Source organism: Nyctereutes procyonoides, unplaced genomic scaffold (genome assembly GCF_905146905.1).
Source record: "Nyctereutes procyonoides isolate TBG_1078 unplaced genomic scaffold, NYPRO_anot_genome, whole genome shotgun sequence".
NCBI lineage: Eukaryota > Metazoa > Chordata > Mammalia > Carnivora > Canidae > Nyctereutes > Nyctereutes procyonoides.
The window spans coordinates 35,965,074-35,980,917 of NW_026575020.1; the positions used below are offsets into that span (position 1 = coordinate 35,965,074).

Below are 15,844 nucleotides of genomic sequence, written 5' to 3' on the forward strand. Positions count from 1 at the left end.
AGTTACCAATATTTTTAAAGAATGTTACCAAAACTCTGGGTGAAGAACAAAAACTTAAAATTTTTAAGAAACAAAATACTCATTTTTCCAAGTTACCTTCTAAATGTCCCTTATAGACAAAGATCTATTGATATGTATAGAGACTGGTATAGATGTGTATATGCAATATCTCTATATAAATATATTACATATATATAACACTTAAGCATTTTAGCCATATGTAGATATAATTTATATTTTTATTTATTCCCAATTTAATATCATAAGCAGTTTTCATTTTTCTGCATGAAACATGTAGTTTTAATAATTGGAATTTTAGTGGCAATGCATTATTCTAATGCTATTATCATTCACTTAACTAATTCTTTAATATTTGATCTATAGGCTATTCCCAGTTTCTATTTACTTACTTTTAGTTATATGAACAATACTACAGAGAACTTGTTGCTTTAATAGCTATTTTGAGTGTGTGGGTGGGGATCATTCCTCCAAGCTAAATTCCCAGAGAGTATGAAGTCAAAGCCTACATGATTTATGGTTCTTAATTAAACTTTGGTCAAGTAGAGATGAGATTCCCAAGTCACTGAAATGATCAACGTGGATGTGAATTAGCAGATCTGAGATGTGGGTAGTTCGGAGTTGCTATCAGATATGTTCTTCCGTAAGAACTATGGTAAATACACTCTTGTCAATTTTTGCACGTTGACGTGGATGGAACTGGAGGGTATTATGCTGAGTGAAGTAAGTCAATCGGAGAAGGACAAACAGTGTATGTTCTCATTCATTTGGGGAATATGAATAGTAGTGAAAGGGAATATAAGGGAAGGGAGAAGAAATGTGTGGGAAATATCAGAAAGGGAGACAGAACATAAAGACTTCTAACTCTGGGAAATGAACTAGGGGTGGTGGAGGGGGAGGAGGGCGGGGGGTGGGGGTGAATGGGTGACGGGCACTGAGGGGGACACTTGACGGGATGAGCACTGGGTGTTATTCTGTATGTTGGTAAATTGAACACCAATAAAAATTAATTTATTAAAAAAATTTTTGCATGTTGAATCAAATTATTAGAGAATTTCAGAGAGATTGTTTGGTTCAGTTCCAGCCTTTGAGTCTGTCTCGGGGGCTATCCACAGTGATCACCACTAACTGCATAAGAGGGATTTATGGAGATTTGTAGCTCCAGAAGGGGAGTCAGGAGGCTCCGGCCAACATTTACTGGAACCTCCAAATAAACTTCTCCCAGCAGGTGGAAAGTATGGTTCATTACAAAATATTGGCCAGGAGCAGAATCGCTTTTTTGGCAGTGGTTTCTGAAAAGTTCTAGAGGAAACAATTATACAATACCTTCAGTGACTCACTAAAATTTTTATAAACTCAGAGAGTGCTTACAAGACCTCACATTACTTGGAATTGACCAGTTATATTTTTCCCCTGAAGTTTCAGGGATGTTTAAAAATTGATGCTAAAAGAACAGTCAACTCCAACTTAGGTATTGGGTAGGTCCTATTTAGGAACTTAGGGAGGAGCTTAATTTCCCATAAAGAAGCTTTGTAGCATGGACTGACCCTACTATGTTTAGAACCTTTTTTTTTTTAAGAGCTTATTTATTTATTCATGAGAAACACAGAGAGAAAGGCGGAAACAGGCAGAGGGAGAATCAGGCATCCTGCGGGGAGCCCAGTGCAGGACTCGATCCCAGGACACCCCAGCTCACCATTGTCAGCGGGGGCCCTGGAGCCCAGCAGTAGTTGGAATGATGCCTTAGAGCTGTGAGATGCAGTGGCCTCTTTATCCTACCCAAAAAGAAACTTTGGGTCCCCCAAACTCCTTTATCACACCCCACTCCAATCTGCATTTCCTCTGATCAGTAAATGGCAGTCCTTTTTAACCTAGTTGCTCTGGCCAAAACCATAGGGCACTCAGGGCTTCTTTTTCCTTCACATCCCATCTTCTATATGATATCATCCTGTCGGTTCTACCTTCAGTAAATGTTCTGAATCCAAACGCTTCTCACCCCTCGTCTGGTCCTCATCATCTCCCCTGGAGGACTGTCCCCGACCTCCTAATTCATCCCTCTGCTCCCAGGCTCACCCCATGGTCCACGGTGCAGCTCCCCATCACCACCTGTGCCACCAGCTGTCCCATGAGCAAGTGGAGCAGCTTCCTCCCTGGTCCCTCTGCTGTGCCTGCCCTGTTCGTTCAGTACATTCTCCACGCGGCAGCCCACGCAACCCTGTGATAAGGCACATCAGACCACCTCCTCCCTTCCTTTCTTCAGCCTTTTGGTAGCTTTCCCTCACGCTCACGTGGCCTGGGAAGCCGTCTGTGGTCCAGCCCTTGCCTGCTTCTACCTTCTCTCTCATCTCCGCCTGATCACACATTAGCCGCTGTATGAACACACCAAGCCCTTTCCTGCTTCAGGACATCTCCGCTGCTGTTCCAGCTGCTCAAAAGGATGTTTCCTTCCCCCGACCTTTCAAGTTCATGCCTACATTGTCCAGATCTATCTAAAATGCCGCTGCACCCAACCCTCATCACCCCACCCTCCCACCCCCATCCCCTTGCCCTCTTTCTCTTACCACTCTGTCCAATAGGTTTTAAAAGGACACCACCTGGCATGAGCAGCAACCTGCACGTGGGGACACGCAGTTAATATGCGTAGAATGAATGACTGAATTCGGTTGTAAGAGCTTTCAGCCTGTGTGGGGGAGGGGAAGGATTACCACCCCTAAAGTCTCACCCTTGGTCAACCTGGCACTGTGTCTGAAACTTACTGATGGTGATTCTCCTTGTCTGGGTTTGGAAGTAGCAGAAGGGGTCAAGTGAAGGACATGATTCATTCACTGTTTGATATTGATCATTTTAAGATTCTTTCATCCTAAGAGTCATTCAGGAGATGCCTGGCTAGCTCAGTCCATAGAGCATGTGACTGTTGATCTCTGGGTTATGAGTTCAAGCTCCTTCCCCTGCCCCCCAGCATTGGGCATCCAGCTTACTTAAAAAAAAAAAAAGAGTTCATTAAGATTCTTCAAAACAATGAGAATTTTAAGGAATATGAAAGAAGGGATTATTCTGAAGAAGGGACAAACGCCTCCTGGATTCCAGGTAAATTGTGAAGTGTGGAGCGGTCTGGGTAGCAAAAGCCAGCATGAGAATGACAGGAGCAGTGGGGAGAAGGCACACCAGGAGACAGAGTAAAGGCAAGTTGGCACTGGCTGCTGGACCGTGCAAGGGGTCCCCTGCCCGGTGCCCAGATGGTCGGTGGGGGATGAGTGGTTAACTAAGCATGACACTGGGAAGTAGGCATGTTAGGAACTTGAAATAAGTTCACTGAAAAGGTATTTGTGTTATAAATGGATTAGAGAAAATGGACCTTCCTGAATAAATCATATTGATTTAATCATTTGACCATACTGGGTAAATCAGAATTTGACTGCCATCACACTTCAAGGTTTATGGTTTGGGATTGGAGTGAGGGAGTGAAGTCCTCCCTGAAGCAGGGCTGACAATGTTTGAGTTTCCTCCAGGGTCCCCATCCATGCCTCTGCCACAGAGATGCAGAGTTGCATTAATTAATCCAGAGTCAGGCTTAGAAGCTGCTAGTGTTCAGACCCACCACACTGTGGATTTTGAGGAAATTATAATATTTGTCACAGACATATTTTCTGCAAGCTCCTTTTTTCTTTGCCCTTTTCAAGTCTTGTGTTCCTTTGTTTTCATCTGTGGAATCTGAGTCTTATTTAAAATTCCAGATGGTTGACTGTCCTCAATTGAGTGTTTATTCTCTTTTTTTTTCCACTTTGTTTTTGGAAGTGGCTGTTCTCACATCAATGCCATATTTTGCTTTTTTATGGAGTTTTAAAAATTAATGGTCAATTATATATAGAGTAAAAGCAAGCAGCTGTTGTACCTAATTGTGGAGTGTGAATAATAACCATCTTCACAGCCTAAGTATAATCTCTTGCAGTGCAGTAAAACCTTCTTGGAAGCTTTGTCATTGTAGTTTTTCTTTAAGTTAGTGCTTGCTTATTTTAGGTTCCCTGTGATTCTTATCTCAGCTGCCCCTGGTCGCTGGGAGAATCCTAACAAAAAATTGGAAGGATGCTTTTATTATTTGTATAGGTTTTACCTGTATAGTTTTGAGGTTCAACCAAAAAGTTGAAAGGAAAGTAGGTTTAGCTGTCAGCTGAGATACCATCAGGCATTTTACAAGTCTGTTATTACATCTGAAGAGAAATGAAACATCTTGCTTGCAAGAGAAAGTCAGGAGCATTTCTGTGGGTCTCTAGAGATGGCATTTCCCGTCTCTGCTGATAGGAGAAAAGCGCCGTGATGACTTCACTTTGTGGCACCAAAAGACTTATTATCTTTTTCTAGAGAACAATTCCTCTTTATTTAGAGCTCGGAGGCACGCTTTTTGGAGACACACTTGCTCACTGTCCAGCGAAGAAATGCTTTGCCATTGTTTGTTAATAAGTAACAAACACATCTGGCAAGCTGGTTTGTTTGTTTATCTTTGTAACTGTTAACTAGCTTTTCCGATTGAAGGAGGACACAGATGACTGCTGCCTAGGTCGCTGGATGCCCAGGATGGTCAGGAGGGCTTCGGTTCCACCTTCTGATTTCCTAAGGAATTGGGCAGCACCACGTATTTTTGGGTGTGTTGTAGCCAAATGAACTTTAGAGGAACACATACTATGAGAGAGATATATGAAGGAAAGTGACTGACACCTTGATTTTTCCTTACATCACAGGAGACATTAGGATCTCAAGTGTAGTTCTCAGACGATTATTTTAGTTGGATAGAACTGTGCAGGGCAGCCCCAGTGGCGCAGTGGTTTGGCTCCGCCTGCAGCCCGGGGTGTGATCCTGGAGACTGGGGATCGAGTCCCACATCGGGCTCCCTGTGTGGAGCCTGCCCCCCCCCTCTCTCTGTGAATGAATGAATAAAATCTTAAAAAAAAAAAAGAGAGAACTGTGCAGTCCTTTGTGGGAGAAAGCTCGTCAGTCAAGTCAAGCTACACACCTATGCTTGAAAAATAAATTCATATTTATTTTTAATATTAAGTGCAAGAATAGCAAGATAATTTACGATGTGGGTTTTCAATTAAAATCAGCCCTCATGCTCCCAGAATGTGACCTTTTAGTAAGGGAGGGGAAATCTCTATTGTCTTCAGAGAAGATTTCTTTGATGATAAAGCCGAGTCAACCTTTCCTGGCAGTGCGTGTCACTCACTATCTGCATGTTCTTGTGTGTGCGTTTCCTCTCTAGGTCCAGGACCAGTCTCACATTTTGTGAAAACATTCATTTCAATAGCATGAACCTAGAGTGTAGCTCTGATTTGGCCCTAAGGGGTTTTTTTTCCCCCTTGCTTTGGGTCTGTCTAAATCTCAAAATAAAATTGGGGGGAGAATGGGGAGATCTTTTCCACAAATCGCAGAACACACTGATCCTGCTTGCAAAATAAGGGATCGTCCCCTTGACAATTCAAGAACATCCTGGTTCTGACCAGGCGGGACTCCCAGAGCCCCTGGGACCTCCCTGAGAGGGCACCGCTCAGCGTGTTTCTCTGCCTTCCTGTCTGTCTCCCCGCACCGCCGCCAGGGCCTCCCTCAGTCCTGCCCTCCATCCAGTGTTCAAGTGATCTGTGTGGCTTTCAGAAAACTCGCCTGCGTTTTGTATTTCCTCCAAAGTTCAAGATTTTCCGAGCTCTGCCCTGAGCTCTACTTCTTACATCCGTGGCCTTCATCCTGTTTCGCTTGTTTCTTTCTAACCTTAGACTCAATCTCTGTTTGGTTTCATCCCAGTGTCTGTTACGAAACTTGAGGAATGAAGCCCCCAGGGGTTTCTCTTGGATTCATAGAGACCAAGAAAAAGAAAAAAAAAATGCTGGATGGATAAAACTTGCCGTAAAAAGGAGCTTAAAACAGTGAAAAGTGGTCTCAAAAGAGAGACAAGAAAACAATCCCTTATACAAGAGCACTGTTCTTAAAAAGACAAAATCTGATTTGGTCTCCTCCTTCCTGTCCTCCCCAGTCCCCAGCGCTCCTTGGTGACTCAGCCTGGGTTCTGGCTTGTGGGGACAGAGAGGTCTGAGGCTGTGCTGAGGAGACCTGTTCCATGGGTCATGTTTTCCACCTGCCTCCTGGCCATGGCACATCCCACCACGGAGGCCTACCTTGTCCCTCTGAACACAGACAGCACATTCAAGCCCCGTCATCGAAGAGAGGTTGTCTAGTAAAAGGAGCATTCACCTTGCTGTGGAGGGGGTTTAGGAGAAGCAGTAGGGTGCAGAACCCTGGAACTAGTCAGGGTGGGGAGCTGCCATGGCCCCTGGGTCTTACGGGGGAAAGGGAGCATTGCAGGCACTTCAGAGGCAGGTGGGAGTTCTTGGCTGGAGCTGTGGCCTTGAGTTGAGGACCCAGCCAACCTAGAGCATCTTAGCAAGAGGAAGCTGCAGATATAGATATAGATACAGATATAGATATATAAATAATTCATGCCCTCTGATGTGCCCAAGCCTCTGTGGCAAATCTGACAGGACTGGAGGGCAAGGGAGCTTGTGTGTGATCCATGCAGGCCTGCCTCTGGGGACACGGAACAGGGCAGAGAATGGATTTGGGAAATCCCTGCCACATTGAGAAAGTTGGTAATGTCACAGATATAGGATATGGCAGGATTTAAGAAACACTGGGGGGGATCCCTGGGTGGCGCAGCGGTTTGGCGCCTGCCTTTGGCCCAGGGCGCGATCCTGGAGACCCGGGATCGAATCCCACATCGGGCTCCCGATGCATGGAGCCTGCTTCTCCCTCTGCCTGTGTCTCGGCCTCTCTCTCTCTCTCTCTGTGTGACTATCATAAATTAAAAAAAAAAGAAGAAAAAAAAAAGAAACACTGGGGATTGTAGGCCACTGGATGGAAAGAACACCGTTTTCTTAATATTTCCACGTGTTCTCAACTGGTCGTTCTTTTGGTGATCTCATCGAGGCTGTGGCTCTAACCACCCACCTGCTGCTGATGACGCCCACACTGATCGTGTGTTAGCGTTGACCACTGTCTGAGCTCGCCCTTGGCCATCCAGCTACCTGTTAGGCCTCCACTTGGGGGTCTCTTAGAATGTCAGCCTAACACATCTAAAGCTGTGTCCAATTCCCTCAGGCCTGCCTCTCTCCTAAAGCTCTGACTAGCAACCTCAGAGCTCAGTGTCTGCCCACATCTGATCCTGGGGTTTTCCTGAACAAAGGACACCTAGATTCTGACCCCTGCTCACCACCTGCACTGCTACCCTGTGGTCCAAGTCTCCTGCCTCTAGGGTTGGAGAAAGCCTCCTACCTAGAACCTTCCTTCATAACATGGCCCGTCTATACTCAGAGTGAACCATGGCTCCCAGCTCATTCAGATGAAAAGTCTACAAGACTCTATACAGTCTGGTTCTTTCTCCTCTGACCCCCTTTTCTAATATTCTTGAGGCTCACCCTGGTCTAGCACTCTAGGATCCTTACTTAGTCAACACAAGGCACTTACCTGCCTCAGATCACAGAGCAGGAGGAGTGAATTTATTTTTAAATCTAAAAAGGTCTAAGTAATGGAAACATCCATCCACACAAAAGTTTTACAAAAATATTTGCATCAGCATTATTTATAATAGCCCCAAACTGGGAAAGCCCTAATGTTCATGGGCTGTGAATGGATAAAATGTGTATATATCCATACAAAGGAGTGCCACTTGGCAGTAAAAAGAGATAAAGTACTGATACACGTGACAACATGGATGAACCTTGAAGACATTTCTGCTAAATGGACATTATGTACTAATGGAAACATTATGCCAGTCTCAAAAGGCCTCATATTGTGTGATTCCATTCATAGGAAATAATCCAGAACAGGCAAATTTATAGAAACAGAAAGTGGAGCGGTGGTTGCCTAGGGCTGAGGATGCAGGTGGGGACCACAGCTAAGAGATACAGGCTCTCTTTTTGGGAGGATAAAAATGTTCTCAAATTGTGGTCATCATTGCATCATTCTGTGACTAAACCAAAGAGCATGGAATTGTAGAGTTTAAATGGGTGAATCGTGTGGTATATGAATTCCTTCTCAAAGCAATTAAAAATAAAGATCTAAGTGATTGCTGTCTTAACAAACATTCCTGTCATTTTTACAAGTGGTGTCTGTAAGTCTTAGAATTCAATATTATCATATCTGAAGTCTTAAAGGGAACTCCGTGACCATTTGCATTTTCACTTCCTCTTTATTTTTTAACTCTTATGTTTCTTTGGGGTGCATGTGCTAGAGATTCAGTATTTAAATGTGATAAAGGGGCACCTAAGTGGCTCAGTCGGTACAGCACGTGACTCTTGATCTCAGAAGCATGAGTTCAAGCCCCACGCTGGGTGTAGAGCCTACTTTAAAAAAAATTAAATATAATTTAAGTGGATGAATTTTCTTCTCACGTGTGAATATGAGAAAAAGGGGGTGCTAATTACTGTGTCTTCTGCTTCCAGTACTTTCATGATGGGCGGAAAGCACAACAGCACATAGAGATCTGCTGGAAGCAACTTGAATCAGTAAGTGAACAAACAACTCAAGAAATGTCTGTAAACTTTCTATTTTGAATGTGGGCTTGAATTGATCAGCCAGTGTAAAACAAAAACTGCGTAAAAAAATAAGGCCAAAGAGATGCCTTTAGAGATTTTTCCAATTTGAATCAAACTTGTTTCTAGACACCATCATCGAGGCTAAAATGTTGAGCCCAAAGAGCTCAAGCAGAGTGATTTTCTAATAAACCATGTGGAAAGAACAAAGGTTAGACAGTTTGGGTGGAAATAAATGCAGATTGTAGAATAACTCTTTGAAAATAGGACATGTAACAAATCAGCTCAGAGGAGAAAGCTCTTTGGGGGATTTAGATAAAATTATACCTTCTCATAGGAATCTTGAGGTTTCATTAACAACTGCTCTCCTGCCACCACTTGCCTCTACTTTCAGAGTAAAAGACGATTTGAACGTGACTGCAAAGAGGCGGACAGGGCACAGCAGTACTTTGAGAAGATGGACGCTGACATCAATGTAACCAAAGCAGATGTTGAAAAGGTGAGGTGAAAGTGAGAGCTCCTCTTTCACTTCCTTTCTGCGTGCCTGTCGCGCCTCCTCCAGACTGCCTGTCCCCTGGCTCTCCTTTCTGATGTCACCGCAAAAGCCCACTGAACCTAGGATCAGCTGTTAACATTTTGTGTCACCAGAAGCTGACTTCTGGGGAGTCTCCAGTGTTAATGATTGGGGTAGTTTGTTGACCTGCATAGACCCAGGATGATAACACAGAGGCTTAGCCCAGGAGTGGCTGGGGTGGGGTGGGGGGGGGCTTCCGGAGGCTGTGGCTTTCCCTTAATGGCTTTTCAAAGAAAAAAGTCAACCCCTTTAATAGCCAGAGCAGACCAGCTCAACACCATCTGGAAGAGCTCGGCTTGCTTATAATGCTTCCGCTAGGGAGATAAAGGGACTCGCAGGCCAGCCTGACTTGCAGTTGATACACTCAGGTTGTTGGCAGGTTGTGTCCCATCAGGGGCTTTTCTCCAAATGGACTTGCGTTGCAGTTAGGAATATGATAAAGTGAGTACTGTACCTTCTTGTGGTTTCATATGTGTTTTTCCCTAGAAGCTGAATTTTCTTTTTCTAAAAGTCATCAATACAGTGTAAACAACATTAGGCTGTTAAAAGACTGTATTCATCCCATGGCTTCCCCGGGGCTGTTTTGGCATCTTGCAGCGTCATGCTTTACGTGGGGAGAAGCCCAACAGTTTTCATAGATTTCTTTCACTTTTGCCAGATTCATGAGAGATGAGTTTAGTTGAAAAACAGTATAGATTGTTTAGTTATTTGTCCAAGTCTGCCAATTCCTTGCTTAAAGCCTACATTTATATTAGCACACCTTCTTTGAGAATTATCTAATATATTAAAATACACATCCTTGGTGTCTCTATTTGAGCTTGAGTGGGGATACTTTACCAAAAGATATATTAATGTGCTGATAAAGTTACCATAAATTACCATCAATTTGTTATAAATTCCTATGAAATCGCCCAGTCCCCAAAGGATTTAAAATGTGACTCATAAAATACGTTGATCCAGAGTTTATCAAAAAATTGTTCGGGGCTAAATGAGGTATGTCAGTATATGTATAACATACCTAGCAAAGGTATGCATCCTTTATCAAATATTTTATTATCCTAAAGGTAAGATCACAGTGATTTGTATTCATTTAAAGATTTTTTTTTGAAATTATTTTTTAGGAGCACCTGGGTGGCTCGGTGGTTGAGCAATTGCCTTTAGCTCAGGTCATGATCTCAGGGTCCTGGGACCAAGTCCCACATTGGGCTCCCCACAGGGAACCTACTTCTCCCTCTGCCTGTGTCTCTGCCTCTCTATGTCTCTCATGAATAAATACATAAAATCTTAAAAAAAAAAAAAAAAGAAAGGGATCCCTGGGTGGCGCAGCGATTTAGCGCCTGCCTTTGGCCCAGGGCGCGATCCTGGAGACCCGGGATCGAATCCCACGTCGGGCTCCTGGTGTATGGAGCCTGCTTCTCCCTCTGCCTATGTCTCTGCCTCTCTCTCTCTCTGTGACTATCATAAATAAATAAAAATTAAAAAAAATACTTATTAAAAAAAAAAGAAATTACTTTCATGGCCTTTTCTTAACATAAAACCTATCCATGCTTATTATAGAAATACCTGAGGGTAACCCGGTGGCTCAGCGGTTTAGCGCCGCCTTCAGCCCAGGGTGTGATCCTGGAGACCTGGGATCGAGTCCCACGTTGGGCTCCCTGCATGGAGCCTGCTTCTCCCTCTGCCTGTGTCTCTGCCTCTCTCTCTGTGTGTGTCTCTCATGAATAACTAAATAAAATCTTAAAAAAAAAAAAAAGAAAGAAATACCTGAAACTGCAAACAGCTAAAGGGGGAAAAATATTAAAACATCCAACTATTGTTAATAAAAGTTATTTTACCTTTCAGAGACTTTTCTTAAAAAAAAAAAAAAAGTATAAGTACAGTGTAAAGAATAAGAACCAAAAGAACACTTTTAATCTAGAAGCCAGCTTAAGAAAGAAAATCTTATTGATGCCTTTGAAGTCTGTCCCTAACTTCCTGTTCCTGATCCCCACCCTACAGGTGTATTTTATCTTTAATTTGGTGTTAATCGCCTCCATGCTGTTTGTCCCAACTTTACCATAGGCATATGTATTTCCAAAGAGCATATTTATAATTTCTTCCATTATGTAAACAAAATCATACTTTCATTTATTTTCTTCGGACTTGATTTTTTTTCATTCACTATTATGTTTTTTTACTTAATTCACATGGAGTATAGAGCATGTGACTTTTATACATTAATGTTGGAAGCAGATGCCTTGCTAAACTCTTTTTATCTCCACTTTGGTTTTTTTGTGGGTTTTTTTTTTTTTTGTAGGGACAGTCCTAGCACCAGCAAATAATGACAGTTTTATTTCTCATCTTTATTTTTCTTTTTTTAAAGATTTTATTTATTCATTCATGAGAGACACAAAGACAGAGAGAGGCAGAGACACAAGCAGAGGGAGAAGCAGGCTCCATGGAGAGAGCCCGACGTGGGACTCGATCCCGGGTCTCCAGGATCATGCCCTGGGCTGAAGGCGGCGCTAAACTGCTGAGCCACCCGGGCTGCCCCTATTTCTTTCTTTCTTTTTTTTTTAAAGATTTATTAATTACTTATTCATGATAGACACAGAGAGAGAGAGGCAGAGACACAGGAGGGAGAAGCAGGCTCCATGCCGGGAGCCCGACGCGGGACTCGATCCTGGGCCTCCAGGATCATGCCCCCGGCCAAAGGCAGGCGCCAAACCGCTGAGCCACCCAGGGATCCCCTGCCCCTATTTCTTATTTTTAAATCCTTATGGTTTTTCTTTGTTTTTCTTACCTGGCTCTGTTGGTCATAACCGCCACTGTGCTGGCCGAAGCAGTTGTAATGGCCCTCCTTATCCTGTTTCTTGATTATGAAGAGAATACTTCAAATGTTTCTCCATTGAGCATGATTTTAATAAAGCCTTTATCAAACTAAGGGATTCCTTTCTTTTCCTTTTTTGTCATGAAGTTTTTCTTTCAACTTGACTTGATATTGAACACTATCAAATACTTTTTCTGTTTTCTTTAATCCATTAATGCTATAGATTACACAGTTGGTTTTCTTATATAGAACCAAATTAGCAATCCTGTGACAAATCCAACTAGGTGGTGATGGTTTTTTTAAATGCATAATCTGAATCTGTTTTGTGAATATTTTACTTTAGAGTTTTGAATCTTTTCTCATTGAAACTGATCTATAATGTTTCTCTTTCTTTTCCGCCCTAGTTTGTTTTACTTATTAGTTTCAAAATAATGCTTTTTCCCCCCTATCCTCTGAAATAATGCATGTAAGTTGAAATTGTTTCTTGAATGTTTCATAATACTTCACTGCGGGAAAGTCTCTGACTACTGAGTCAATTCCTTCATTGTTGTCTGCTTCCTCTTTGGTCCATATGGCAGGTTGTATTTTTCTAGATATAGACCCATTTATTCTAAGTTTTCAAATTTATTGCCTTCAGGTTGCCTATAATATTCTCTCACCTTAGTGTTTGCTACCTCTGTTGTTGTGTCCCCCTCTTTACTGACTCCTAATATTGCTTATTTATACGATTTTCTCTTTTCTGAAATCATTTTCATTCACGTTTTTCGAGAACCCCAAACTTATCGTTGTGGAGCTTCCCTTATCTATTTTTATTTTCTATTTATTTTTTTTTAATTTTTTTAATTTTTTTTATTTTATTTTATGATAGTCACACAGAGAGAGACAGAGGCAGAGACACAGGCAGAGGGAGAAGCAGGCTCCATGCACCGGGAGCCCGACGTGGGATTCGATCCTGGGTCTCCAGGATCACGCCCTGGGCCAAAGGCAGGCGCCAAACCGCTGTGCCACCCAGGGATCCCTTTATTTTCTATTTCATTTAGTTTCTTTTTCTTCTTCTTCTTCCTTTTCTTTGGATGTATCCTCTTGCCCTTTCAGAAATTTCTTTCTTTGCCTACCTCATTTCAGGTTTTCATCTTTTGTAGTGTGAATGTTTAACACATTTCTCAGGGCGCCTGAGTGGCTCTGTTGGTTAAATGCCCAATGCTTGATCTCAACTCAAGTCTTTATCTCAGGGTCATGAGTTCAAGCCTTGTGTTGGGAGTCTACTTTAAAAAGAAAAGAAAAGAAAGTAGCACATTTCTCATTCACATACAATTTTATCTGCAACCCACAAATTTTGATATGGAGTGCTACTATTGTTTATTTTGAGATACTTTTCATTTCCTTTACTGTTGAATCTCTCCTGTGATTTTTTTGGAAGCCTATTTAAGAATTTCCAACTGTGAAAAAAAAAAAAGAATTTCCAACTGTGGGTACCTGGGTGACTCAGTTGGTTAAGCATCTGCCTTGGGGTCAGGTCATGATTTGGGGTCCTGAGATCAAATCTTGTATCAGGCTCCCAGCTCAGTGGGGGTCTGCTCCTCCCTCTCCCTCTGCCCTTCTCTCAGTCTCTCAAATGAATAAATAAATCTTTTGTTAAAAAAAAAAGTAAAACTTTCCAATTGTATGACATATTTAAATTTGTCTTTTCATTATTGATTTCTGTAATTTAATTGCATCATCATTCTAGGAAGTCTGAGTTTGAGTCTTTGGTGTTTGTTGAGACTTGTTCTATGGCCCAGTACATGGTCAGCTTTTACCAGGATTCTGTAAATAATTGAAAAGAATGTGTATTATCCATCTTTACGTATTTTCATTAGATCCAATATGCTGAGGATTTATGCAAATCTTCCCGTCATGAAGATTTTTTTTAAAGATTTTATTTATTTATTCATGAGAGACACAGAAAGTGAGGCAGAGACATAGGGAGAGAAGAAGCAGGCTCTCCTAGGGAATCTCATGTGGAACTAAATCCCGGGATTCCAGGATTATGACCTGAGCCGAAGGCAGACGTTCAACCACTGAGCCACCCAGGCATCCCATGAAGATTTTTTTTTTTTTTGCCATTTGTTATATCATTTTTTGAGACAGATGTGTGACTTCTGTATGCCTTGCTTTTCCTGTCTGTAGAATGGGAACACAAAAGAACAGGACTGATGAGAGTATTCACTGCATTAGTCTTTACACTTACACTTAGGTCTATTGTAAAGTTATTTTATTAAAAAATAAATTTGAGGGCTGCCTAGCTGGATCTTGATCTCGGGGACGTGAGTGTGAGCTCCACGTTGGGTGTAAAGATTACTTTTTAAAAAAATTAAATAAAAAAAAGAAAGCCTTTAATAAATAAATAAATTAGTTAATTAATTAATTTTATAACTGTAATATCTTTAGTGTGTTTTGACTTTTCAATCATGTGTAGTGAACTTCTTTCTGCAGTTATGCTTTCAGCCTTGAAGTCTGTTTTGCCTGTTTTATATCAGTTCTTTGGGCTAGTGTTTGCCTGGAGAATCTTCCCAATACTTTTACTCTACATGTTTTGTTTCTTTGTCCTCATATTTAGATGGCACCCTCATAAATGGCACATGGCTAGATTTCTTTTTAATTCAGTCTGATGGTCTTTGTCTTTCCCTGGAGAATCTGGCTGGATTCATGTATACTGACCATCTCATTTTCTTTTCTCTTTGTCTCATTTTCCCTGTGTTCTCTTACCTCTTGCTCTGATACTCTTTGTTTCTTGCCTTCTTGCATTTTGAAATTTTTGTTTTGTTTACTTTCTTCATTCCATATTTTTACCTATACCACTTTGGAGATTATGTATTCCCTTTCTGTGCTTCCTAGACATTTTAATGTACATATTCAGCTCAAACTATGTAGTCTTTTAGGATCTTTACTAATGTTTTCCCAACCAAGACTTTAACTAAACCAGCTCCCTTTGACTACTGTAATTTATTTGTGAGTATTTGGGGTTCAGTTATACAAGTTAGGCTTTTGTAATTTCATACAGTCCTGTAAGTATGCCTTCTACTTTCTGTGTTTACCATTTCTTTTTGTATCTGGGATCTTATTCCTTCTTCCCAAAGGGCATCCTTTAGAACTGCCTTTAGCAGAGATTTATTGCAGTAAAATCTGTTTTTGTTTGATTGGAATGGTCATCACTCTCATTCTTGAAAGATGATTTCTCCATGTATACAATCTCAGGGCAATTGTGTTGTACCTGGAGGAGGAACTTAATTCCACCATCTTCTGGCTCTCATTTGTGTTGAGAAGTCACAGTGGGCAAGAAGTCAGTGTGACTGTTAATACTTTGAAGATAATATCTTTTCTTGGTAACTACAAAGATATTTTTTGGGTCTTTGTTCTTCACTGAATTTCACTATAATGTATCTAACTGTGAATTTCTTTTTTATGTTGCTTTTGATTCAGTGAGTTTATTGGCTCTTGGTTAGAGTTTTTCCAAAGCATGTCTATCTCCCATTCTGCTATTTCTTCTGGAACTCTGATTATAAGGTGCAAGTTAAAACTTCTACTCTGTATCCTTTCTGCCTATTATATTAACCTGCATTTATATTTCTCATCTTTGTCTCTCCCTGCTGTGCTCCATCTAATTCCTTCAGATATAATTTTCATTTCAATAATTCTTTATTAAGCTGTGTCTAATCTGTGGTTTAATGCATCCCTTAGTTCTCTCATTTCAGTTGTTACATTTTCACTTCTAGAAGTGCCTTTAGGCTCCCTTTAAAATCTGTGTAGTCTTTTTGTTATTTTCTGGTGACTTTGTCACACTTTTATGTCATATTTTACTTCTTGAAACGTATTAACATACTGATTTTA

General features: G+C 41.4%; 1 protein-coding gene across 11 annotated transcripts in view; it reads left to right on the forward strand.

Moving 5' to 3' along the window:
• Positions 1–15,844, forward strand: part of FNBP1 (formin binding protein 1) — a 144,641-nt gene that overhangs the window by 75,128 nt on the left and 53,669 nt on the right. For all 11 annotated transcript variants that reach the window (XR_008665287.1, XM_055332076.1, XM_055332007.1 and 8 more), the window contains exons 5-6: positions 8,502–8,564; positions 8,986–9,090. Coding sequence is in view for 10 of the 11 variants with exons in the window: in XM_055332076.1 (XP_055188051.1) it covers positions 8,502–8,564; positions 8,986–9,090 (168 nt within the window). In the remaining variant the exon portion in view is untranslated. The remainder of the gene's footprint in view (positions 1–8,501; positions 8,565–8,985; positions 9,091–15,844) is intronic.